Source organism: Salvelinus namaycush, chromosome 20, assembly GCF_016432855.1.
Source record: "Salvelinus namaycush isolate Seneca chromosome 20, SaNama_1.0, whole genome shotgun sequence".
NCBI classification, from domain to species: Eukaryota; Metazoa; Chordata; class Actinopteri; order Salmoniformes; family Salmonidae; genus Salvelinus; species Salvelinus namaycush.
This window is the reverse complement of record NC_052326.1, coordinates 24,381,082-24,406,138: the sequence shown is the minus strand read 5'-3', so window position 1 is coordinate 24,406,138 and position 25,057 is coordinate 24,381,082. Positions and strand designations below refer to the sequence as shown.

General features: G+C 48.5%; 1 protein-coding gene across 7 annotated transcripts in view; it reads right to left on the bottom strand.

Annotated features, from left to right (window-relative positions):
* foxp4 (forkhead box P4) overlaps positions 1-25,057 on the bottom strand; it is a 169,722-nt gene that overhangs the window by 51,974 nt on the left and 92,691 nt on the right. For all 7 annotated transcript variants that reach the window (XM_039015906.1, XM_039015902.1, XM_039015903.1 and 4 more), the window contains one exon: positions 5,238-5,360. In XM_039015906.1, coding sequence (XP_038871834.1) covers positions 5,238-5,360 — 123 coding nt within the window. The remainder of the gene's footprint in view (positions 1-5,237; positions 5,361-25,057) is intronic.

The following is a 25,057-nucleotide window of genomic DNA, read 5'->3' as shown; positions in this document are numbered from 1 at the left end:
CAGCTTCCGTATCCCCCTCTGAATGACCACCCTCCTATTCCACCCACTTAATTTAAAGGGTACCGTCGAGATAAGGGGCAGCACCGGGATAAGGTAGCTCAGGACAGAGAGGTAGCTCAGGACAGAGAGATAGGTCAGGATAGAGAGGAAACTCAGGATAGAGGGGCAACTCCGCACTGAAGGGCAGCTCCGGACAGAGAGACAGCTCTGGACTGAGGGGCAGTTCTGGATTACTGGCAGCTCCGGCCTGGCTGACGGCTCTGGACGCTCATGGCTGGCTGACGGCTCTGGACGCTCATGGCTAGCTGACGGCTCTGGACGCTCATGGCTAGCTGACGGCTCTGGACGCTCATGGCTAGCTGACGGCTCTGGACGCTCATGGCTGGCTGACGGATCTGGCTGCTCATGGCTGGCTGACGGATCTGGCTGCTCATGGCTGACTGACGGATCTGGCTGCTCATGGCTGGCTGACGGATCTGGCTGCTCATAGCTGGATGACGGCTCTGGCTGATCCGGTCTGGCGGAAGGCTCTGGCTGATCCGGTCTGGCGGAAGGCTCTGGCTGATCCGGTCTGGCGGAAGGCTCTGGCTGATCCGGTCTGGCGGAAGGCTCTGGCTGATCCGGTCTGGCGGAAGGCTCTAGCGGCTCCTGTCTGGCGGAAGGCTCTAGCGGCTCCTGTCTGGCGGACGGCTCTGTAGGCTCATGGCAGACGGGCGGCTTTGCAGGCTCATGGCAGACGGGCGGCTTTGAAGGCTCAATACAGACGGGCAGTTCAGGCGCCGCTTGGCAGACGGGCAGTTCAGGCGCCGCTTGGCAGACGGGCAGTTCAGGCGCTGCTTGGCAGACGGGCAGTTCAGGCGCTGCTTGGCAGACGGGCAGTTCAGGCGCCGCTTGGCAGACGGGCAGTTCAGGCGCCGCTTGGCAGACGGGCAGTTCAGGCGCCGTTGGGCAGACGGCAGACTCTGACCGGCTGAGACGCACTGTAGGCCTGGTGCGTGGTACCGGAACTGGTGGTACCGGACTGGAGACACGCACCTCAAGGCTAGTGCGGGGAGCGGGAACAGGACACACTGAGTTCTCAAAGCGCACTATAGGACTGGTGCGTGGTACCGGGACTGGTGGTACCGGGCTGAGGGCACGCACCTCAGAACGAGTGCGGGGAGAAAGATCAGTGCGTATAGGGCTCTGGATACGCACATGAGGCTTGGTGCGTGGTGCCGGAACTGGAGGCACTGGGCTGGATACACACACCACAGGGAGAGTGCGTGGAGGAGGAACAGGTCTCTGGAGACGCACTGGAAACCTGGTGCGTGGTGTAGGCACTGGTGGTACTGGCCTGGAGCGGGGAGGTGGCGCCGGAAATACCGGACCGTGCAGGCGTACTGGCTCCCTTGAGCACTGAGCCTGCCCAACCTTACCTGGTTGTATGCTCCCCGTCCGACCAGTGCGGGGAGGTGGAATAACCCGCACCGGGCTATGTAGGCGAACCGGGGACACCATGCGTAAGGCTGGTGCCATGTAAGCCGGCCCGAGGAGACGTACTGGTGGCCAGATATGTAGGGCCGGCTTCATGACATCCGGCTCAATACTCAATCTGGCCCGGCCGATACGAGGAGCTGGTATGTACAGCACCGGGCTGTGCACACGTACAGGAGACACCATGCGCTCTACTGCGTAACATGGTGTCTGCCCGTACTCTCGCTCTCCACGGTAAGTACAGGGAGTGGGCGCAGGTCTCCTACCTGACTTCGCCACTCTCCCTTCTAGCCCCCCCCCAAGACATTTTTGGGGTTTACTCACAGGCTTCCAGCCACGTCTCCTTGCTGCCTCCTCAAACCACCGCTCCTGGGCTTTAGCTGCCTCCCTCTCTTCCCGAGAGCGGCGATTCTCTCCTGCCTTAGCCCAGGGTCCTTCTCTATTCAATATCTCCTCCCATGTCCACGAATCCTGGTTTCGCTGTAGCGCTCTCCCACGCCGCTTGGTCTTTGGTTGGTGGGTGGTTCTGTAACGGAATTCCTCCTCCTCATCCGAAGAGGAGGAGCAGGGATTCGACCAAAACGCAGCGTTGTAACTTGACATGAATTTATTTAAACAAGACAAAAAACGAACTATACTTGATACTAAACAAAATAACAAAACGAATGTAGACTGACCTGAACGTAAGAACTTACATGTAACGAAGAACGCACGAACAGGAAAAACAGACTACACAAAACGAACGAACAAACAAACAAACAAACCGAAACAGTCCCGTGTGGCGCAACATACACAGACACAGGAGACAACCACCCACAACAAACAATGTGAAAACACCTACCTTAATATGGCTCTCAATCAGAGGAAATGAAAACCACCTGCCTCTAATTGAGAACCATATCAGGTCACCCATTAACCAACATAGAAACACATAACATAGACTGCCCACCCAAACTCACGCCCTGACCGACTAACACATACAAAATAACAGAAAACAGGTCAGGAACGTGACACCACTGCAATTTTATAATGGCCTAAAGCAACAATTCCGTATTAAATCTACTGTCTGTTCAAGCCCTGGACATATGTGTGTGTGTGTTCAATTTATCTGTTGCAGCCCTGCCTCTGTCAGAACTACTGTTCTGTCTACATACTTGTAATAGCTGCTATTAGCAATAGCAAAGTATTTTCTCCAGTCTGAGGTTATGAGCTCTCTTGTGCAGGTTTTTATCAAGAATCTCTCGATCCTGACTAATCTCCCAGTCCCTGCCACTGAAAAACATCACCACAGCATGATGCTGCCACCACATTGCTTCACCATAAGAATGGTGCTAGGTTTCCTCTAGACGTGACACTTGGCATTCAGGCCAAAGACTTCAAGCTTGGTTTCATCAGACCAGAGAATCTTGTTTCTTGTGGTCTGAGAGTCCTTTAGGTGGCTTTTGGCAAACTCCAAGCGGGCTGTCATGTGCCTTTTACTGTGGAAGGGCTTCCGTCTGGCCACTCTACCATAAAGGCCTGATTGGTGGTGTGCTGCAGAGATGGTTGTCCTTCTGGAAGGTTCTCCCATTTCCACAGAGGAACTCTGGAGCTCTGTCAGAGTGATCATCGGGTTCTTGGTCACATCCCTGACCAAGGCCCTTCTCCCCCGATTGCTCAGTTTGGCCTGGTGGCCAGTTCTAGGAAGAGTCTTGGTGGTTCCAAACTTCTTCCATTTAAGAATGATGGAGGCCACTGTGTTCTTGGGGACCTTCAGTGCTGCAGAATTTTTTTGGTACCCTTCCCCAGATCTGTCCCTTGACACAATCCTGTCTCGGAGCTCTACGGACAATTCCTTCGACCTCATGGCTTGGTTTTTGCTCTGAGATGCACTGTCAACTTTGGGACCTTAAATAGACAGCTGTGTGCCTTTCTAAATCATGTCCAATCAATTTAGTTTACTACAGGTGGACTCCAATCAAGTTGTAGAAACATCTGAAGGATAATCAATGGAAACAGGATGGACCTGAGCTAAATTTCGAGTCTCATAGCAAACGGTCTGAATACTTATGTAAATAAGGTATTTCCGTAAAAAAAAAAAAGTTTTCGCTTTGTCATTATGGGTATCGTGTGTAGATTGATGAGGGGAAAAAATTATGTAATCCATTTTAGAATAAGGATGTAACGTAACAAAATGTAGAAAAAGTCAAGGGGTGTATATTTTTGTACATATTCTTCTATAATATTATGATGATTTATTACTTATTATAATAACGTATTTGTCACGCCCTGATCTGTTTCACCTGTCTTTGTGATTGTCTCCACCCACCTCCAGGTGTCCTGTTTTCCCCATTAGTCCCTGGTGTATTTATCCCTGTGTTTCCTGTCTCGCTGTGCCAGTTCGTCTTGTTTTGCCAAGTCAACCAGCGTTTTCCCTAGCTCCTATTTTTCCCAGTCTCTGTTATTTCCTAGCCCTCCTGGTTTTGATCCTTGCCTGTCCTGACGCCGAATCCGCCTGCCTGACCACTCTGCCTGTCTTGACCTCGAGCCTGCCTATCGCCTGGTACTGTTTGGACTCTGACCTGGTTTATGAACTCTTGCCTGTCCCCTACCTGCCTTTTGCCTCCCCCTTTTGGTATAATAAATATCGGAGCTCAACCATCTGCCTCTTGTGTCTGCATTTGGGTCTCACCTTGTGCCCTTATAGTATTCAAACTTATTGTATCCCAACAATGGGACTGACATAGGCTTTAAGGGAACTCATTCACTTCTGTAAGCGTCATTGAAGCTACAAAAATGTAAATGGTCGACCTTAATATGTGATAACTATGCAACAGAACATATGAACAGTAATTACATTTACACTCATGGGCATCCCACTGGGTCATATCTCAATAACACAGCAGTTTTTAAAGAAAACAACCCAACTAAGTGACCCAACACCTGCAACCCAGCAGCAGGGTCAACCAAACAACCCAGCAGCAGGGTCAACCAAACAACCCAGCAGCAGGGTCAACCAAACAACCCAGCAGCAGGGTCAACCAAACAACCCAGCAGTTGGGTCAACCAAACAACCCAGCATGTTTTAGAGTGTGTGTGTGTGTGTGTGTATTTGCGTGTGGTGTGTGTATGTGTGTGTGTATTTTGTGAGTGTATATGTGGACACATTTTCTAAGGTGTGTGAGGTGAGAAGGTCAGGGGGCGTGTTTGGTGCTAGCCATGACAGCATTGTGTTAAATATTTGACAGTTGTGTTGTATGTGTGAGTGTGTGATTGTGTGTTATGTGTGTGATGTATGTTTAATATTTGACAGACTTGAGATGTTGCCTGCCAGGTAAGAGTGGTTGCCGTGCCGAACCAAACGGAACAAACACACTCCCGCCTCCAACACACACCCAGAGCACCTCATCACACACCCCTAACCAACCAACAACCAGGACATGTTAACTGGTGCCCAAAGACGGGCTAACATAAGCTCTCGCTGGCTGCAAAGTGTGTGTGTGGCTGGGTGTGTGGCTGAGTGTGTGGCTGAGTGTGTGGCTGGGTGTTACATTGCTAAAATAAGCATTTGTAAGAGTTTGGCTATGCTCACTGATGGGGAGGTGCTCGAGGACTAAACAGGCTTTATAGAATTGGCAAGTGTGAGACTGTGTGTGTGTGGGGGGGGTGTGTCTGTGCCAGAGGATACAATCACAACCTGTGTCAGCACCTCAACATAGACACATCTAGACATGCTGGGCTGGGACTGAGCCCATGAAGGAGTGTGTGTGTGTGTGTGTTACCTGCTGAAGCATAAGGGCCTGTTGTTGTTGCAGCAGGGCCTGTAGCTGAGGAGGGGACAGGATCTGCTGCATCTGTTGAGGACTGATCATCTGGGGGGTCAACATAGCCATGGACACCGGCACCTAGAAGGAGTGGACCACAGAGAGTTGCATATATAGCACACACAATCACATGTATGTGCACGCAAGCACACACGCACAAACACACACACATCCTTGACACTGTGACACACACTGCTGGCATCATGATAAAGTTGGCAGTGTGTGTGTGAAATCAAAGAGAGATAAAACCTAGCGATGTAATCTCCCTATGGAATATAAAGTCTTATCTGCTCCAATAAACAGATGATTATGAGTCTCTATCCACACAATCAGGTCTTTGAGAGCAGAAAGGCACAACAAACAATCAGATCAGATGTTATCTGGGAAAATGCTGGAGGCAGGCTGGGACACAGACACATTTGGCAGCAACGGGTGATGCGCTGCGCTAGCAGATTCTAAACACACACACACATACACAGATTTGGCAGCGTGCAGTGATGCATCGGGATAGCAGATACGGCGCAATGCTAATCTGATTACAAACATACTGTGACTGAATGGAGACAAACTAACCGCTCAGAGAATAACACACACACCACTGACAGAGTAACAGAAAGCATTGGTGCTATCCTCTGGCCAGGAGCTAACGCAAACAGCATCCACCTGTCGATTGAACACACATACAAGCACGTACTGCATGGTACGCACACACATCCACCTGATGATTAAGTGCTTTCCTCCTCAGTCAGTGAATTTGCCTAGAACACTACAGATTTCACAGCCATCAAGTAAACTCCTCAGTCAGTGAATTTGCCTAGAACACTACAGATTTCACAGCCATCAAGTAAACTCCTCAGTCAGTGAATTTGCCTAGAACACTACAGATTTCACAGCCATCAAGTAAACTCCACAGTCAGCCCACAGAGAGAGAGAAGAGAGGGAAAGACAGACAGAAAGAGAGAGAGAGAGAGAGAGAGAGAGAGAGAGAGAGAGAGAGAGAGAGAGAGAGAGAGAGAGAGAGAGAGGAGGTAAAAGAGACAGACAGATAGAAATAGACAGATTAAAAGAGAGAGCAAGAGAAATCCATGCTGTTGTTGAGTCCTACACTCTTAGAATTAGTTGCTAGTCAATGGTTCATATTTATACCTTTGGTTAGTTGCGGGGTTCTTGGAGGAACCTTTAATTGTTCAATGTAGCAACGGGTTCCTGGAGGAACCCTGGAGTGGAGGTGTGGCTTAGTAGGGGCGTGGCTTTAATATATATATATTTTTGGGCCACCTGTTGAGTAAATGTCATTCCTGTTCATCTGTTCTGTTGTATTGTCGTCCCATGTCAAGGTTGAACACTGATCGTTTTGTAGCTTTAATGAGGCTAACAGAGGTGTATGAGTTCCTCAAGAGCCTATGCAAATCCCAAAGTTGGAATAGTTACCACTTTATTACTGTGTGTAATCAGCCATGTTAATATTATTAATATAGTATAATATGTAATATGCATAATTGTGCAAGGAACATTTTAATTTAGCCAACTTAACATGACGAACAGGAATGACATAAGCCACACCTCCAATGATAGGCTGCTACCCCCCAATATATTATTATTATTTTTTTTAATTGAGCCCTTCCCATCACAAAAAGGTTCCGGTTTCAACCTTTACACATAAGTTCCTTGAAAAATCATTTTCAGAGGGGTTCTTCAAGGTACCTTTCTCAACTGGAAAGGTTCTGGCGGTGTGGCAACCCAAAAGGTTCTTCCAGGCACCTTTACTTCTAAGAGTACAGCTGATACCCAGCAGGTGAGCTATAATCCTCTTTCACGAGAGATGAAATGAAAGAGAGGGATGATAACCTCTTCCTTTACAGCCTACAGCTCAATAGAAATAATACTCTGTGCTCAATACAAATAAGGCCTGTTAGGAAGAGATGGCTGCTTTAACAGAGATATACGACCCTGGGTTAGAACCTCCCGTATATGGACATTAATCTCAAATCCCCACGTGGAAAAACACAGCTTTTCTCTCTCTTCCTCTCTCCCCTCGTGTGTGTGTGTTTGTTTCTCTCTCTCTCTGCCTCTCTCCCCCTCGCTCTGTCTTTTTCTCTCTCTCACTCTTCCTCTCTCCCCCTCGCTATGTCTGTTTCTCTCTCTCTCTGCCTCTCTCCCCCTCGCTCTGTCTGTTTCTCTCTCTCTATGTCTCTCTCCCCCTCGCTCTGTTTCTCTCTCTCTGCCTTGCTCCCCTTCGCTCTGTTTCTCTCTCTATGTCTCTCTCCCCCTCGCTCTGTTTCTCTCTCTCTGCCTTGCTCCCCCTTGCTCTGTCTGTTTCTCTCTCTATGCCTCTCTCCCCCTCGCTCTGTTTCTCTCTCTCTGCCTCTCTCCCCCTTGCTCTGTCTGTTTCTCTCTCTCTGCCTTGCTCCCCCTCGCTCTGTCTGTTTCTCTCTCTCTCCTTGTCTCTAGTTCTGTTCTTCCGTCTCTCTCCCACTCTCTGTTTCTCTCTCTCTTTCACTCTCTCATTCTGATTTTGGCAGTCATCTGTTTTGCAGCGCTGCATGTCTACGCGTCTCCCTGAGCAGTCTATTTATTCTCTGCCTGAGGGGCGATAGGGGAGAGAGGGAGGGAAAGAGATAGAGATAAATGGAGAGAGAAAGAGGAAGAGCTGTCAGTGGTAAATTAAATCTGTGAAGGGCTGATTTGACTTTGTAAACAAGATTGGCCATAAATACTAACACCCTCCCTCCCTGTGTTATCAGCTGCAGCCTGTGTGTCGGGCCCTGTCCAATCCCTTATTGTAAGCTGCCATATCGTGATCAAACAAGCCATCCATATCACAACACACTCAGGGAGAGGAGGGGAGAGGGGGAGACTGAGAGGGAGGGTGAAGGTAAGGGGTAAAGGGAACAAGGGTAGACAGGTACAACAAGGGTGGGTGCCAAGAGATCTGCGTCTATCGACCTGTCTTTCTGTGTGTCTGTAGAGGGAGAGTGACCCCTTACTGTTTATCTGACTTCCACACAGAGAGGATCACAGTGACATAACAACACACGACACACAATCAACTGGGACCTGGGCATTAGGAGGGCAAATGATAGTGTGAGGGGGGGGTGAGGAAGGGTAAGGTGGGGGTGAGCAGGTGAGGTGGCGTGGGTGAGGAGCAGGTAAGGGTGAGGAAGGGTGAGGTGGGGGTGAGCAGGTGAGGCGGCGTGGGTGAGGAGCAGGTGAGGGTGAGGAAGGGTGAGGTGGGGGTGAGCAGGTGAGGCGGCGTGGGTGAGGAGCAGGTGAGGGTGAGGAAGGGTGAGGTGGGGGTGAGCAGGTGAGGCGGCGTGGGTGAGGAGCAGGTAAGGGTGAGGAAGGGTGAGGTGGAGGTGAGCAGGTGAGGCGGCGTGGGTGAGGAGCAGGTGAGGGTGAGGAAGGGTGAGGTGGGGGTGAGCAGGTGAGGGTGAAGAAGGGTGAGGTGGAGGTGAGCAGGTGAGGCGGCATGGGTGAGGAGCAGGTGAGGGTGAGGAAGGGTGAGGTGGGGGTGAGCAGGTGAGGGTGAGGAAGAGTGAAGTGGGGGTGAGCAGGTGAGGGTGAGGAAGGGTGAGTTGGGGGTGAGCAGGTGAGGTGGGGGTGAGCAGGTGAGGCGGCGTGGGTGAGGAGCAGGTGAGGGTTAGGAGCAGGTGAGGGTGAGGAAGGGTGAGGTGAGGGTGAGCAGATGAAGGTGAGGAAAGGTGAGGTGGGGGTGAGCAGGTGAGGGTGAGGAGCAGGTGAGGGTGAGGAAGGGTGAGGTGAGGGTGAGGAAGGGGTGATGTACGCTTGGTGTCACAGCAATTTGAATCCGCCAGCGCCGCCGGTGCTGCTCGTCACTCTTGGCTGGAAAATGAAAACCTGTAATTAATTGCTCTTGTGCATCCCATTCTCCCCTCCTGTCACACACACACACACACCCACACACACAGTCTCTCCCCCTAACAACCCATACATTCTATTTTATACACATGCTCATTGACATTTTCAAGTTGCTGGCGCAATTATTACTGGAGTTATAGCACCTTTCTGTGTGTTGCCGGATGCACTGGTGGCAAGTCTGAATATGTGTGTGTTTGTGTGTGTGTCCGTTCATGTGTGTGTAGTGTGTGACTGGGGCTGAAAGCTGAGTTGTTAAGGTTTGATGCTGTTAATTGCCCCTATAATCTAATATCACAAAGCGGTGTGATTACGGAAGCGCGCAGTGCGTCGGCTATACCTCGCCACCGCCTCCCAGCGCCAGGGAGAAAACAAAAGAGGCGCCATTAGCGGTTTGACGGGCCCTAACAAAAGACGCTCACAATGTGGAATTATATTTTCATTCGGCTTTGTCTCTCCCTCTGAATGATTTCTTCCCTTTCATTGTCCTGTGAATAGGGGAGAGAGTGAAAAGCCAGGCGATTTGAAGTCAGCCATTTATTAAATGCATTTCATTTTTCCCTCTCCTCTCTCTTCTTCTTTTTTCCCTTGGCGTTGCATGTTAATTTAAAAGAGAGAGATGCGAGGTAGATTAGTAGGAGCGGAGGTGGAGAGGGGGGAGAGGGGGATGAGACAGCTAACACATCCAGACTCCACTCTAAGACCTAGACAAAGACACACACGTTTCCTTTCAGAGAGACCGGAGAGAAAGGACGGAAGGAACAGGGGGAAAGTGAAAGAGAGGACATGGACAGAGAGACAAATTACAGACAGTAGGAATCAGCAAGGGGGATTGGTAGAAGAAGGAGATAAGGACTATGTCCGGCCTGGTCTGGGACATGACTATGTGTGTATGTATGTGTGTATGCCTGTGTGTATGTATGTATGTATGTATGTCTGTGTGTGTGTGTCTGTATGTATGTGTGTGTTTATGTATGTATGTATGTATGTATGTATGTATGTGTGTGTGTGTGTGTGTGTGTGTGTGTGTGTGTGTGTGTGTGTGTGTGTGTGTGTGTGTGTGTGTGTGTGTGTGTGTGTGTGTATGTACATGTATGTGACAGACACACAGCACCAGCAGAGACTGACAGAGGTCAACCTTCGCCAAAGAGAGACACAGAGCAAAGGGAGGAGTAGGAGATGAGGAAAGAAAGGTGGGAGAGAGAGGGGAGGGGAGGGGGAGGAAAGAGAGGGGGAGGAGAGACAGCCCTGTCGTTTTCAGAGAGTGGAGGGATAATTAGAGAGGTTGTTTGAAGAGGGAGTTTAACTGATTAACAAACGAAGAGAGGGAGTGAGGGAGAGAGAGAGAGAGATGGAAGGAGAAAAAGTAAAAGGCATCGCATCCCAGAGGGATGGAGAGAGGGAGAGAGGGTGATGTATCACGCATTTCAATGAGGCTAGATCTCGCACTCCTCTCCTCCCTTGATGACTTTTCATTCCAGACAAGGAGAGCCCTGATTTACATTTCAGATGAAATCACATGGATGTGACCAGCTATGGAGCACGGCTGGACCAGCTAATAACCACACTGTAGACTCAGGCCTGGATTCAAAAGGAACGCATGACATTTCATATGGTGGTTGGGGAAATTGCAAGATTACCAAACTCTTTTAGGATGATGACCCTACTGTATGGGTGAAGACAGAACTATGGAAAGGGTATTTTTCTTTTGAATAAGTTCTTGACAAGAAACCAGTGAGGTGGATGGGTGTGTTGGTGGAGGGGTCGTTTCAACTGTTAAGGCCAGTCTAGTTGTAATGAGCTGTGGACTAAATGACCGTATTTAAACACACACAGCATATTTAAATAAAGGTATGACGAATACTGCCACATTCTCTAGAGGCTCCTCTGCCAACTCCTATTACAGTTTTTACAATCACTTTGGCACTAATTTCGGGAACCTTGATGTCCTTTTTCAAAACTCTAGACAAAACTCACAACCAATAATCAAAATGCAAATTTTTCAAAACTCTAACACTTTTTCCAATTGCTTGGATACAATGCACATAAAGTTAAGATCATTTGTTCATTGAACTAAAATCACCTGTTCAAAATAACACAACTTAACATCAAAGTATTGTGATGATCCATGGCCCCCAAAGGTGCGGACTCCGGCCGCAAACCTGAACCTATAGGGGAGGGTTCGGGTGGGCATCTATCCTCGGTGGCGGCTCCGGTGCGGGACGCAGACCACGCTCCGCAAACTTCGGTGGGGCCTCTGGTGCGGGGATCATCGCCGGGGACTCCGGACCGTAGATCGCCGCAGAAGGCTCCGGACTGGGAACCCCCGCTGGAGGCTCCGGACTGGGAACCGTCGCTGGAGGCTCCGGACTGGGAACCGTCGCTGGAGGCTCCGGACTGGGAACCGTCGCTGGAGGCTCCGGACTGGGAACCCTCGCTGGAGGCTTTGGACCGCCGACCGTCGCTGGAGGCTCTGGACCGCCGACCGTCGCTGGAGGCTCCGGACTGGGAACCCTCGCTGGAGGCTCTGGACCGCGGACCGTCGCTGGAGGCTCTGGACCGCCGACCGTCGCTGGAGGCTCTGGACTGGGAACCGTCACTGGAGGCTCTGGACTGGGAACCGTCGCTGGAACCCTCGCTGGAGGCTCTGGACCGCAGACCGTTGCTGGAGGCTCTGGACTGCCGACCGTCGCTGGAGGCTCTGAACTGCAGACCGTCGGAGGCTCCGGGCCATGGATCGTCACTGGAGGCTCCGGGCCATGGATCGTCACTGGAGGCTCCGGGCCATGGATCATCACTGGAGGCTCGGGTGCATGGAGTTGGCACAGGATATACTGGACCGTGGAGGCGCACTGGAGGTCTGGAGCGTAGAGCTGGCACAACGCGTCCTGGACAAAGGACCACCTTCGCATGGCAATTGCAGGGAGCTGGCACAGGATGCACTGGGCTCTGAAGGCGCACCGGAGATACAGCGCGTAGAGCCAGCGCAGGATATCCTGGACCGAGGAGGCGCACTGGAGACCAGGCGCGCTGAGCCGGCACCACCCGTCCTGAACAGATGCCCACTTTCGCACGGCAAGTGCGGGGAGCTGGCACAGCACGCACCGGGATGTGGATGCGCACTGGAGACACAGTGCGTATCACCGCAAAACATGGTGCCTGCCCGGTCACACGCTCCCGACGGTGAGTACGGGGAGTTGGCTCTGGTTTAAACCCTGGCTCCGCCAACCACCCCGTGTGCCACCCCCAATTTATTGGGGGGCTGCCTCTCGAGCTTCCGTCATGGTTGCGAATCCCGGAGTTGTCGTTGATCCTCCTTCGTTGCCTCCGCCTGCTTCCATGGCAGGCTCTTGTCTCCTGCCATGATCTCCTCCCACGTCCAGGAAGTCCTCCACTCCCTTCTCTCCCGTTCCCAGGAGCCCTGCTCCTCCTGGCCACGCTGCTTGGTCCATTTGTGGAGGGATCTTCTGTTACGCTCGTCGATGGAAGGAGTAGACCAAGGTGCAGCGTGGTAGGCGTACATCTTTCTTTTATGGATGACACCGAAAAAACAACAAATACAAAACGATACGCACAGTCTGTAGGGCTGGAAAGCAACAGTACAAAAACAATCAGAGACAACGATAGACAGCTGCTTCTGATTGGGAACCATACCAGGCCAACAAAGAAATAGAAAACATAGATTTTCCACCCTAGTCACACCCTGACCTAACCAAATAGAGAATTAAAAGGATCTCTAAGGTCAAGGCGTGACAACACCACTGTTTTAAACAGCTGTTATTTGAGCATTTGTGGCCTTTCTGTTAGCTTGAATGAGTCTGGACATTCTCCTCTGACCTCTCTCATTAACAAGGTGTTTTAGCCCACAGAAATGCCGCTCACTGAATGTGTTTTCTTTATCGCACCATTCTCTGTAAACTCAAGAGACTGTAGTGAGTAAAAATCCCAGGAGGGCAGTTGTTTCAGAGATGCTGGATTCACCATGTGTGGCATCAACAATCATACCACGGTCAAAGTTGCTTAGATTACGCATCTTGCCCATTCTAATGTTTGGTCGAACAACATCTAAATCTTTCTCCTCTATATACTCTATATATTGAGTTGCAGGCAGCCACATGATTCGCTGTTTGAATGTAACTGTCCTTGATGAGCTAAATCAGGTCCGTAGAGCTGATGGCATGACCTATGTCATTGTGTAGGATAATGTCAGGTTCCACCATGCTCAAGCATGGTTTCAGACCCAACCACAATTTACCATCCTGTACTTACCCCCATACTCTCCTTTCCTAAAACCCGATTGAGGAATTTGTCTCCACATGTAGGTGGAAGGTATATGATAGGCGCCCTCACGTACAAGCCGCCCTTCTCCAGGCCATGGATGACGAACGCAATGACATCACAGCAGACCAGTGTCAGGCCTGGATTCGCACGAAGATTCTTCCCAAGATGTTTGGCTAATGAAAACATCCATTGTGATGTGGATGAGAACCTGTGGCCAAATCCACAAGACAGGGTTGATGGAAATATAGAAGTACAGTAATCAATCCTTTGTTTTGCTTTTTACAGTAAGCCAGGTGAGGAACACTGCAGGTGATGTTTTACTGTAGTTTTTTTCTTTTTTTGTAACTAATTATTTTTGCTTTGATTCAAAGAAACCTATGTTGTGATTTTATTGTATTTCATCAATAAATTTCAGATTTTGTTCAATGATTTCACTGTGTCTGTAGTATTCTCTCTACTAGTCCTTTTACAGTGATGTAATTACGTGTAGTAGCATAATGAAACATGTCACATATTTTGTACTACAATATTTAATGATTGTACGAACAACTACACAGTGAAACTATCGGTATCTTGTGTGTGGGTGGTCTAAATTAATGTTCCTATGGTATTTCATGATAAATGAGTTAATTGAACCAATGATTCTGCAAGTGCAAGGTTTCTTTAAAGATATGAATGCTCAATGCAATGTTTTGAACATTGGACAGCCTGTGTTACAAGGGATGACCGTTTTGAGTTTTGTGTCTAGAGTTTTGAAAAATGACCACAAGGTTCTGAAATTAGTGCCAAAGTGATTGTTAAAAACTGTAATGGCTAATTATCACATGGAGTGCTGCCGCACACCTACACACACACACACACACACACACACACACACACACACACACACACACACACACACACACACACACACACACACACACACACACACACACATTACACACTGTGTGTAATATTAATGTAAAATTAAACTAAACTTCCAAGTAAAATAATAATAATCCACAGACATAGACAAGCAGGGCAGTGTTGTGAGAAAATAAAAACGGTCTCTGTGCCCCCCTGTGAACTTAACAAGCTGAATTTACAAATACAGCAATTTCCACCATGCATCTTTCACCCTAGCCCCCTGAGTCTTTCGCTTATTGTATTGTGTATGTATACGACTGTGTGTGCACTTGTGTGTGAGCATGTGTGTGTGTGTGTGTGTGTGTGTGTGTGTGTGTGTGTGTGTGTGTGTGTGTGTGTGTGTGTGTGTGTCTGCACTACACTATGTGTGAGTGTGAGATGGCCAGAGGAGTGATGTGAAAGAGAGAAACTAACCTAGAATCAGAGTATAAACAGCCTTTACATCTAAGTGATCTATCCTGCCTGACACTCTATGGGGACACACACGAGGCACATCATTGAAAAAATGACAAGAAGGCAGGAGGAAAAGAGAGAAAGACTGACACAGACCTCCCCCTCCTCTCCTATCCTCCCTCCCTCATCTCCCTCTCACGTTAGGAACAAACCCCAGCGCTGTTTATCCCTGTCACTAAGAATTACCCACCTCACACAGGGAGAGACCATTGTCACACACGCGCACACATACACACACACTCTCTCTACTGTCTCCCTTTTTCATCCTGGCATCTTTCTGTCATTCCCTAATCTCTCTCTCTCATGGTGTGTGGGTAACTCCTCTGCTTCCTGTTGTTTGGGTCATGATTTGTTTATTCATACAGTATCATCATCCTCCCTCCAGGTAAACAGGCTCGGTACTCATTAGACTGAGGAATGAGGGATGAGGGGGGTTAGAGGGGCCATTAGCAGAATGCGGAATACCAGGAGAGGAAAACAAAGTAGAGGAGGAAAAAGGAAAAGGAAATACTTGCTGGACTATGAGAAGAGGAAAAGAGGGGAGAGGAAAGTAGGAGAGGAAGGACTATCTACTAGGCTAGGAGGAGAGAGGAGGAACTATCTACTAGGCTAGGAGGAGAGAGAAGGGACTATCTACTAGGCTAGGAGGAGAGATGAGGGACTAGCTACTAGGCTAGGAGAAGAGAGGAGGGACTAGCTACTAGGCTAGGAGGAGAGAGGAGGGACTAGCTACTAGGCTAGGAGGAGAGAGGAGGGACTAGCTACTAGGCTAGGAGGAGAGAGGAGGGACTAGCTACTAGGCTAGGAGGAGAGAGGAGAGACTAGCTACTAGGCTAGGAGAAGAGAGAAGGGACTAGCTACTAGGCTAGGAGGAGAGAGGAGGGACTATCTACTAGGCTAGGAGGAGAGAGGAGGGACTAGCTACTAGGCTAGGAGGAGAGAGGAGGGACTAGCTACTAGGCTAGGAGGAGAGAGGAGGGACTAGCTACTAGGCTAGGAGGAGAGAGGAGGGACTAGCTACTAGGCTAGGAGGAGAGAGGAGGGACTAGCTACTAGGCTAGGAGGAGAGAGGAGGTACTAGCTACTAGGCTAGGAGGAGAGAGGAGGGACTAGCTACTAGGTTAGGAGGAGAGAGGAGGGACTAGCTACTAGGCTAGGAGGAGAGTGGAGGTACTAGCTACTAGGCTAGGAGGAGAGAGGAGGGACTAGCTACTAGGCTAGGAAGATCGAGGAGGGACTAGCTACTAGGGGAGGAGGATCGAGGAGGGACTAGCTACTAGGCTAGGAGGAGAGGAGGGACTAGCTACTAGGCTAGGAGGAGAGAGGAGGTACTATCTACTAGGCTACGAGGAGAGAGGAGGGACTAGCTACTAGGCTAGGAGGAGAGAGGAGGGACTAGCTACTAGGCTAGGAGGAGAGAGGAGGGACTAGCTACTAGGCTAGGAGGAGAGACGAGGGACTAGCTACTAGGCTAGGAGGAGAGAGGAGGGACTAGCTACTAGGCTAGGAGGAGAGATGAGGGACTAGCTACTAGGCTAGGAGGAGAGGAGGGACTAGCTACTAGGCTAGGAGGAGAGATGAAGGACTAGCTACTAGGCTAGGAGGAGAGATGAGGGACTAGCTACTAGGTTAGGAGGAGAGAGGAGGGACTAGCTACTAGGCTACGAGGAGAGGAGGGACTAGCTACTAGGTTAGGAGGAGAGAGGAGGGACTAGCTACTAGGCTAGGAGGAGAGATGAAGGACTAGCTACTAGGGTATGAGGAGGTAGGTTAGGAGGAGAGAGGAGGGACTAGCTACTAGGCTAGGGGGAGAGAGGAGGGACTAGGTTAGGAGGAGAGAGGAGGGACTAGCTACTAGGCTAGGAGGAGAGAGGAGGGACTAGCTACTAGGCTAGGAGGAGAGATGAGGGACTAGCTACTAGGCTAGGAGGAGAGAGGATGGACTAGCTACTAGGCTAGGGGGAGAGAGGAGGGACTAGGTTAGGAGGAGAGAGGAGGGACTAGCTACTAGGCTAGGAGGAGAGAGGAGGGACTAGCTACTAGGCTAGGAGGAGAGGTGGGACAATCTACTAGGCTAGGAGGAGAGATGAGGAACTAGCTACTAGGCTACGAGGAGAGATGAGGGACTAGCTACTAGGCTAGGAGGAGAGATGAGGGACTAGCTACTAGGCTAGGAGGAGAGATGAGGGACTAGCTACTAGGCTACGAGGAGAGGAGGGACTAGCTACTAGGCTACGAGGAGAGATGAGGGACTAGCTACTAGGCTAGGAGGAGAGATGAGGGACTAGCTACTAGGCTACGAGGAGAGATGAGGTACTAGCTACTAGGCTAGGAGGAGAGAGGAGGGACTAGCTACTAGGCTAGGAGGAGAGATGAGGTACTAGCTACTAGGCTAGGAGGAGAGATGAGGGACTAGCTACTAGGCTACGAGGAGAGATGAGGGACTAGCTACTAGGCTAGGAGGAGAGAGGAGGGACTAGCTACTAGGCTAGGAGGAGAGATGAGGGACTAGCTACTAGGCTAGGGGGAGAGAGGAGGAACTAGCTACTAGGCTACGAGGAGAGATGAGGGACTAGCTACTAGGCTAGGAGGAGAGAGGAGGGACTAGCTACTAGGCTAGGAGGAGAGGAGGGACTAGCTACTAGGCTAGGAGGAGAGAGGAGGTACTAGCTACTAGGCTAGGAGGAGAGGAGGGACTAGCTACTAGGCTAGGAGGAGAGAGGAGGTACTAGCTACTAGGCTAGGAGGAGAGGAGGGACTAGCTACTAGGCTAGGAGGAGAGAGGAGGTACTATCTACTAGGCTAGGAGGAGAGATGGGGGATTAGCTACTAGGCTAGGAGGAGAGATGAGGGACTAGCTACTAGGCTAAGAGGAGAGAGGAGGTACTAGCTACTAGGCTAGGATGAGAGATGAGGGACTAGCTACTAGGCTAAGAGGACAGGAGGGACTAGCTACTAGGCTAGGAGGAGAGAGGAGGTACTAGCTACTAGGCTACGAGGAGAGATGAGGGACTAGCTACTAGGCTAGGAGGAGAGAGGAGGTACTAGCTACTAGGCTAGGAGGAGAGGAGGGACTAGCTACTAGGCTAGGAGGAGAGATGAGGGACTAGCTACTAGGCTAGGAGGAGAGAGGAGGTACTATCTACTAGGCTAGGAGGAGAGAGGAGGGACTATCTACTAGGCTAGGAGGAGAGATGAGGGACTAGCTACTAGGCTAGGAGGAGAGAGGAGGGACTAGCTACTAGGCTAGGAGGAGAGATGAGGGACTAGCTACTAGGCTAGGAGGAGAGAGGAGGGACTAGCTACTAGGCTACGAGGAGAGATGAGGGACTAGCTACTAGGCTAGGAGGAGAGGAGGGACTAGCTACTAGGCTAGGAGGAGAGAGGAGGGACTAGCTACTAGGCTACGAGGAGAGATGAGGGACCAGCTACTAGGCTAGGAGGAGAGAGGAGGTACTAGCTACTAGGCTAGGAGGAGAGGAGGGACTAGCTACTAGGCTAGGAGGAGAGAGGAGGGACTAGCTACTAGGCTAGGAGGAGAGATGAGGGACTAGCTACTAGGCTAGGAGGAGAGAGGAGGTACTATCTACTAGGCTACGAGGAGAGAGGAGGGACTAGCTACTAGGCTAGGAGGAGAGATGAGGGACTAGCTACTAGGCTACGAGGAGGTAGGTTAGGAGGAGAGAGGAGGGACTAGCTACTAGGCTAGGGGGAGAGAGGAGGGACTAGCTACTAGGTTAGGAGGAGAGAGGAGGGACTAGCTACTAGGCTACGAGGAGAGAGGAGGGACTAGCTACTAGGCTAGGGGGAGAGAGGTGGGACTAGCTACTAGGCTAGGAGGAGAGAGGAGGGACTAGCTACTAGGCTAGGAGGAGAGATGAGGGACTTAGAGCGTCACAGTGCCCGCTTCAAACGGCCTCTGTGGTAATAGGAGTGTGTGGGGAGAAGGAAGGTATATTTTATGAGGGGGTGAAGGCTGTGTGTGTGTGTGTGTGTGTGTGTGTGTGTGTGTGTGTGTGTGTGTGTGTGTGTGTGTGTGTGTGTGTGTGTGTGTGTGTGTGTGTGTGTGTGTGTGTGTGTGTGTGTGCGCACGTCTGTCTGTGTGTGTGTCGTTAACAAAGGGTGAGGCTTATCATATGAGTGTGGGTATAGAGAATGAAGGGTCTCCTTTGAGTGGGAACGATGTGCTGTCACTCTCATTACAAGCTGTTGACAACCACACAGGTGGGTTACCAGCTGTCTCTAAAGAGGACAAACATGGGCCTTACAGGGAGGACAGACTGGATGGATACTATATCATTTATTCACAATTTGGACTTGGAGGGATTCAACCCACAGAGTTGGGGAGGTCACTGGTGGCTAAGGGACTGCTGAGGTGGAGGTAAGACAGAGAGGGGACAGAGAGGCTGGGAAGAGGGGGAGAGGGGCTGTTCTGTGGTGGGACGTAAGGCAGGGAAACAGGGTCTGGGGATCTGGGGATTATGGTTGGTGGGGGGCGGAGGGGGTCTGTCAGTGGGGTATTTACGCGGTGTACTGAGGCTTGTCCAGACCAGTGTCCTGGGACGACTCTGACAGGGGCCTGACAAACACACACACACACACACACATACACACACACACACTTACGTGCACACAAACACACACCTCACTCTTACACGGGCCAGCCAAATGGGAAAACCCTTCTGGAGCGGACGGCCTGACACCAGCAAGTTCAAGTGGAAAATCCTCCTCCTTCGTCGCTCCTTCACTTCCTCCTTCCCTTCCTCCCCCTCTACCCCCACTCCCTCCATCTAACGTCCCAGTGCCTCAGAATAAAAATGATGACAAATGTCCAGAGGCACACAACAGACGGGATGACACATACACACGGACACACACACACAGAGAAAGAGAGAGAGAAATACACAGACACGCACACACTTCGGGCACTTCAGAGGGAAGTGTAAGAGCCGTTATCGACTCGGCTTCATTACTGATTTCACTCGTGTTTCAAATCACAAAATAGTTTCACACTCCACTACCCAGACCCAAACTCTCCCTCTCCATCCCCAACCCCCTATCCCTCCCTTCATCCTCCCTTCACTCCAGCACCAGACCCCAACTCTCCTTCTATATCCCCACATCCCTTCCACTCCCTCACTTCACCACCCTCTACCCCCCTCATCCTCTTTTCACACACTGTTAGTACACCATATAACCCTGATACCCCCCCCCCCCCCCTCTCTATCAAATAGAAGGAGAAAAACGGCCAACTAAGCACTTTCATTGAGTGGACAAAAGGAGTGCTTTGGGGAAAACACTTTGGGAAAGAAGCACAGGAAATGTTTGCAGTGTGGACTGTTTTAAGTGAAAGAGGCCTTAGCTCCTGATTCACGGGGCTAGCTGGGTTAGCTCTCAGAACTAGTCTTGGTTAACTTCAAACAAACTTAAACGGTCAAACAAGGAAACATGCACAGGAAGCACAGAGAAATAGTCCTCATCTATAAACTTTCAGTTTAAGAATTCGATGAAGTTACCAAGATTTAGTGACAAACTTTCTTTGAGCCGTGATAAATCAATACTTAGGAAAGTCTGACTTTGATATAAGTCTGGCTTAGATAAGTCTGTTTCAGGGTCACACTAGGGGTCATGAGTCCTAACATCTGACCTATCTATTCTGACACTAAAGGAAGGTTCAATCTGCTGTGACAGACACAAGTAAGGCAGAAAATACAATGAACAGGGTTTAGTTGGCATTCACAAGTAATGCTAGTCAGTCTAAAGTAACTTGAAGTACAGTGCCTTCAGACAGTATTCACACATTGTGTTATGTTACAGCCTGCATTTAAAATGAATTAAATTGAGATGTTGTGTCACTGGCCTACACACAATACACCATAATGTTAAAGTGGAATTATGTTTTTAGACATTTGTACAAATTATTTAAAAGTGAAAAGCTGAAATGTCTTGAGTCAACCTCTTTGTTATGGCAAGCCTAAATAAGTTCAGGAGCAAAAATGTGTTTAATAAGTCACTTCCTAACTCAGTTGCCGGAGAGGAAGGAAACTGCTCAGTGATTTCTCCATGAGACCAATGGTGACTTTAAAACAGTTACAGAGTTGAATGGCTGTGATAGGAGAAAACTGAGGATGGATCAACAACATTGTAGTAGCTCCACAATACTAACCTAAATGACAGAGTGAAAGAAGGAAGCCTGTACTGAATACAAATATTCCAAAACATGCATCCTGTTTGTAATAAGGCACTAAAGTAAATCTGCAAAAAAATTCTCAAAGAAATGAACTTTATGTCCTGAATACAAAGAGTTATGTTTGAGGCAAATACAACACAACAAATCACCGAGTCCCATTCTTCATACTTTTAAGAGTAGTGGTGGTTATTTCATGTTAGTCCCATGTGGCTCAGTTGGTAGAGCATGGCACATGCAATGCCAGGGTTGTGGGTTCAATTCCCATGGGGGACCAGTATGACTGTTGCTCTGGATAAGAGTGTCTGTTAAATGACTAAAACGTTATGTGTATGCTTGTCATCGGCCAGGACTAGGGAGTTTTTTAGGATAAAAATAAACGGAATAGAGCTTTCCAGGAGGAAAACCTGGTTCAGTCTGCTTTCCAACAGACAAATTCAGCTTTCAGCAGGACAATAACCTAAAACACAAGGCCAAATATACACTGGAGTTGCTTACCAAGATGACATTGAATGTTCCTGATTGGCCTAGTTACAGTTTTGACTTAAATCGGCTTGAAAATCTATGGCAAGAAATGAAAATGGCTGTCTAGCAAGGATCAACAACCAACTTGACAGAGTTTGAAGAATTGTAAAAGAATAATCTGCAAATATTGTCCAGTCCAGGTGTGCAAATCTCTTAGAGACTTGCCCAGAAAGACTCACATCTGTAATCGCTGCCAAAGGTGATTCTAACATGTACTGACTCAGGGGTGTGAATACTTACAGTATGTAAATGAGATATTTCTGTATTTAATTTTCAATACATTTGCAAACATTTCTAAAAACATGTTTGCACTTGGCCATTATTGGGTATTGTGTGTAGACGGGTGTGAAAAAAAATATATTTAATCCATTTTGAACTCTATTTAATCCATTTTGAGGCTGTAACAGAACACATTGTGGAATAAGTCAAGAGGTATGAATACTTTCTGAAGGCACTGTAAATCTGAAGGAAGCAATGTCATATCAACACATAGTGCTGTTTTACTTAGTATCATGATCTGTAAAGGGGCCATTGCCTCCCCTCCCGTTTGTTCTCTTAGTGCCTGTGCCAGGCCCTCTCCACTGACACAGAGAAGAGAGGGAGGGAGGGGAAAGCTAATTAGCATTTATCTAAAGTTTCTTTTCATATTTTCTAATTAAACGACATGAACACAGGACACTACACACCATGCTATTCAATTACACACGCACCATGCTATTCAATTACACACACACACCATGCTATTCAATTACACACCATGCTATTCAATTACACACACACACCATGCTATTCAATTACACACACACACACACACACCATGCTATTCAATTACACACACACACCATGCTATTCAATTACACACCATGCTATTCAATTACACACACACACCATGCTATTCAATTACACACACACACACACCATGCTATTCAATTACACACACACACACACCATGCTATTCAATTACACACACACACACCATGCTATTCAATTACACACACACACACACACACACACCATGCTATTCAATTACACACACACACCATGCTATTCAATTACACACACACACCATGCTATTCAATTACACACACACATCATGCTATTCAATTACACACACACACACCATGCTATTCAATTACACACACACACACACACCAATGCTATTCAATCACACACACACACACACACACACACACACACACACACACACACACACACACACACACACACACACACACACACACACACACACACCATGCTATTCAATTACACACACACACCATACTATTCAATTACACACACACACCATACTATTCAATTACACACACACACACACACACACCATGCTATTCAATTACACACACACACCATGCTATTCAATTACACACACACACACCATGCTATTCAATTACACACACACACACACACACACACACACACACACACACACACACACACACACACACACACACACACACACACACACACACACCATGCTATTCAATTACACACACACACACACCAATGCTATTCAATCACACACACACACACACACACACACACACACACACACACACACACACACACACACACACACACACACACACACACACACACACACACACACACACACACACACACACACACACACACCATGCTATTCAATTACACACACACACACCATACTATTCAATTACACACACACACACCATACTACTCAATTACACACACACACCATGCTATTCAATTACACACACACACACACTATGCTATTCAATTACACACACACACCATGCTACTCAATTACACACACACACACCATACTATTCAATTACACACACACACACACACACCATACTATTCAATTACACACACACACACACACACACACACACACACCATGCTATTCAATTACACACACACACACCATACTATTCAATTACACACACACACACCATACTATTCAATTACACACACACACACACACACCATGCTATTCAATTACACACACACACACACACACACACACCATACTATTCAATTACACACACACACCATACTATTCAATTACACACACACACACACACACACACACACACACACACACACACACACACACACACACACACACACACACACCATGCTATTCAATTACACACACACACACACACACACACACACACACACACACACACACACACACACACACACACACACACACACACACACACACACACACACCATGCTATTCAATTACACACACACACACACACCATGCTATTCAATTACACACACCATGCTATTCAATTATACACACACACCATGCTATTCAATTATACACACACACCATGCTATTCAATTACACACACACACACACACACCATGCTATTCAATTACACACACACACACACACACCATGCTATTCAATTACACCCACACACCATGCTATTCAATTATACACACACACCATGCTATTCAATTATACACACACACCATGCTATTCAATTATACACACACACCATGCTATTCAATTACACACACACACCATGCTATTCAATTACACACACTATACATGGGCTGGAGTCAAATTTGTGTGTGTGTGTTCCAATTGTACCAAAAGTGTATGTACCAAAAGTATGTGTGTGCCAAAAGTGTGTGTGTGACAAGTGTGGTTGGCACAGACTGCATTGTGATGTACACGTGGCAGGTCAGAGAGACGTGGTATATCATGCTATGTAATCACCACCCCCTTGCCACCTCCTCTGCCAACCCCCTACCCATCCTTCCAACTCCCTACCCATCCCCCCATCCCTCTCTGTGCCTCTACCCATTTAACCATTCATCCTTCCCTTAAAAGAAGCACACAACTAAAATACATACAGGCTATTTCCTCTATAGGCCTACAGTGAACTACTTTAGACCAGAGGCCTTTAGGGAACAGGATTTCATTGAAGACATATTTTCAGTCTGTCCCAAACTTCTTCTATCATTCTGAAATGAAACAAAAGAAAAAAGGTGAGATATGGAGAAATATGATGGAGAGAGGAAGCAGAGCAGTGGGAGATACTAGTCTGGCAGAGCCAAGGTTTCTCCTGAGGGCTCAAACAAAGAAAGACAAGTGGAACCCTCTCTCTCTCTCTCTCTCTCTCTCTCTCTCTCTGTCTTCCCCTCCCTCAGAGAGAAGAGAACCATCTAATTATCAAGCTCCAGAAAATGCCATTATTCGTTAGGCCTCATTTGCATGTGTGAGCCCCGGCAGGGCCCAACATTAGCAGCAGCCATTTTGTGCCTGAAGTGAGCAGATGTGTCACCAGTCGCTCAGTCACTCCTCTGAATTGAATAGATTAAATGTATTTTCCCCCGCAGCACTCACTAACACACCCTCTCACTTATTCTCCTGTTCTGCCATTGCATGATTGCTTCAATTACTCCAGTGGAGCTGCCAAGATATGAAATGATAAAATATTCCTTTCAATAAATAAAAAAAATAAAAAACAAGGGGCTCTTGATGGCCAGGTGCTGTTGGCCTTATAGTCACTTGGAAGAGAGAGAG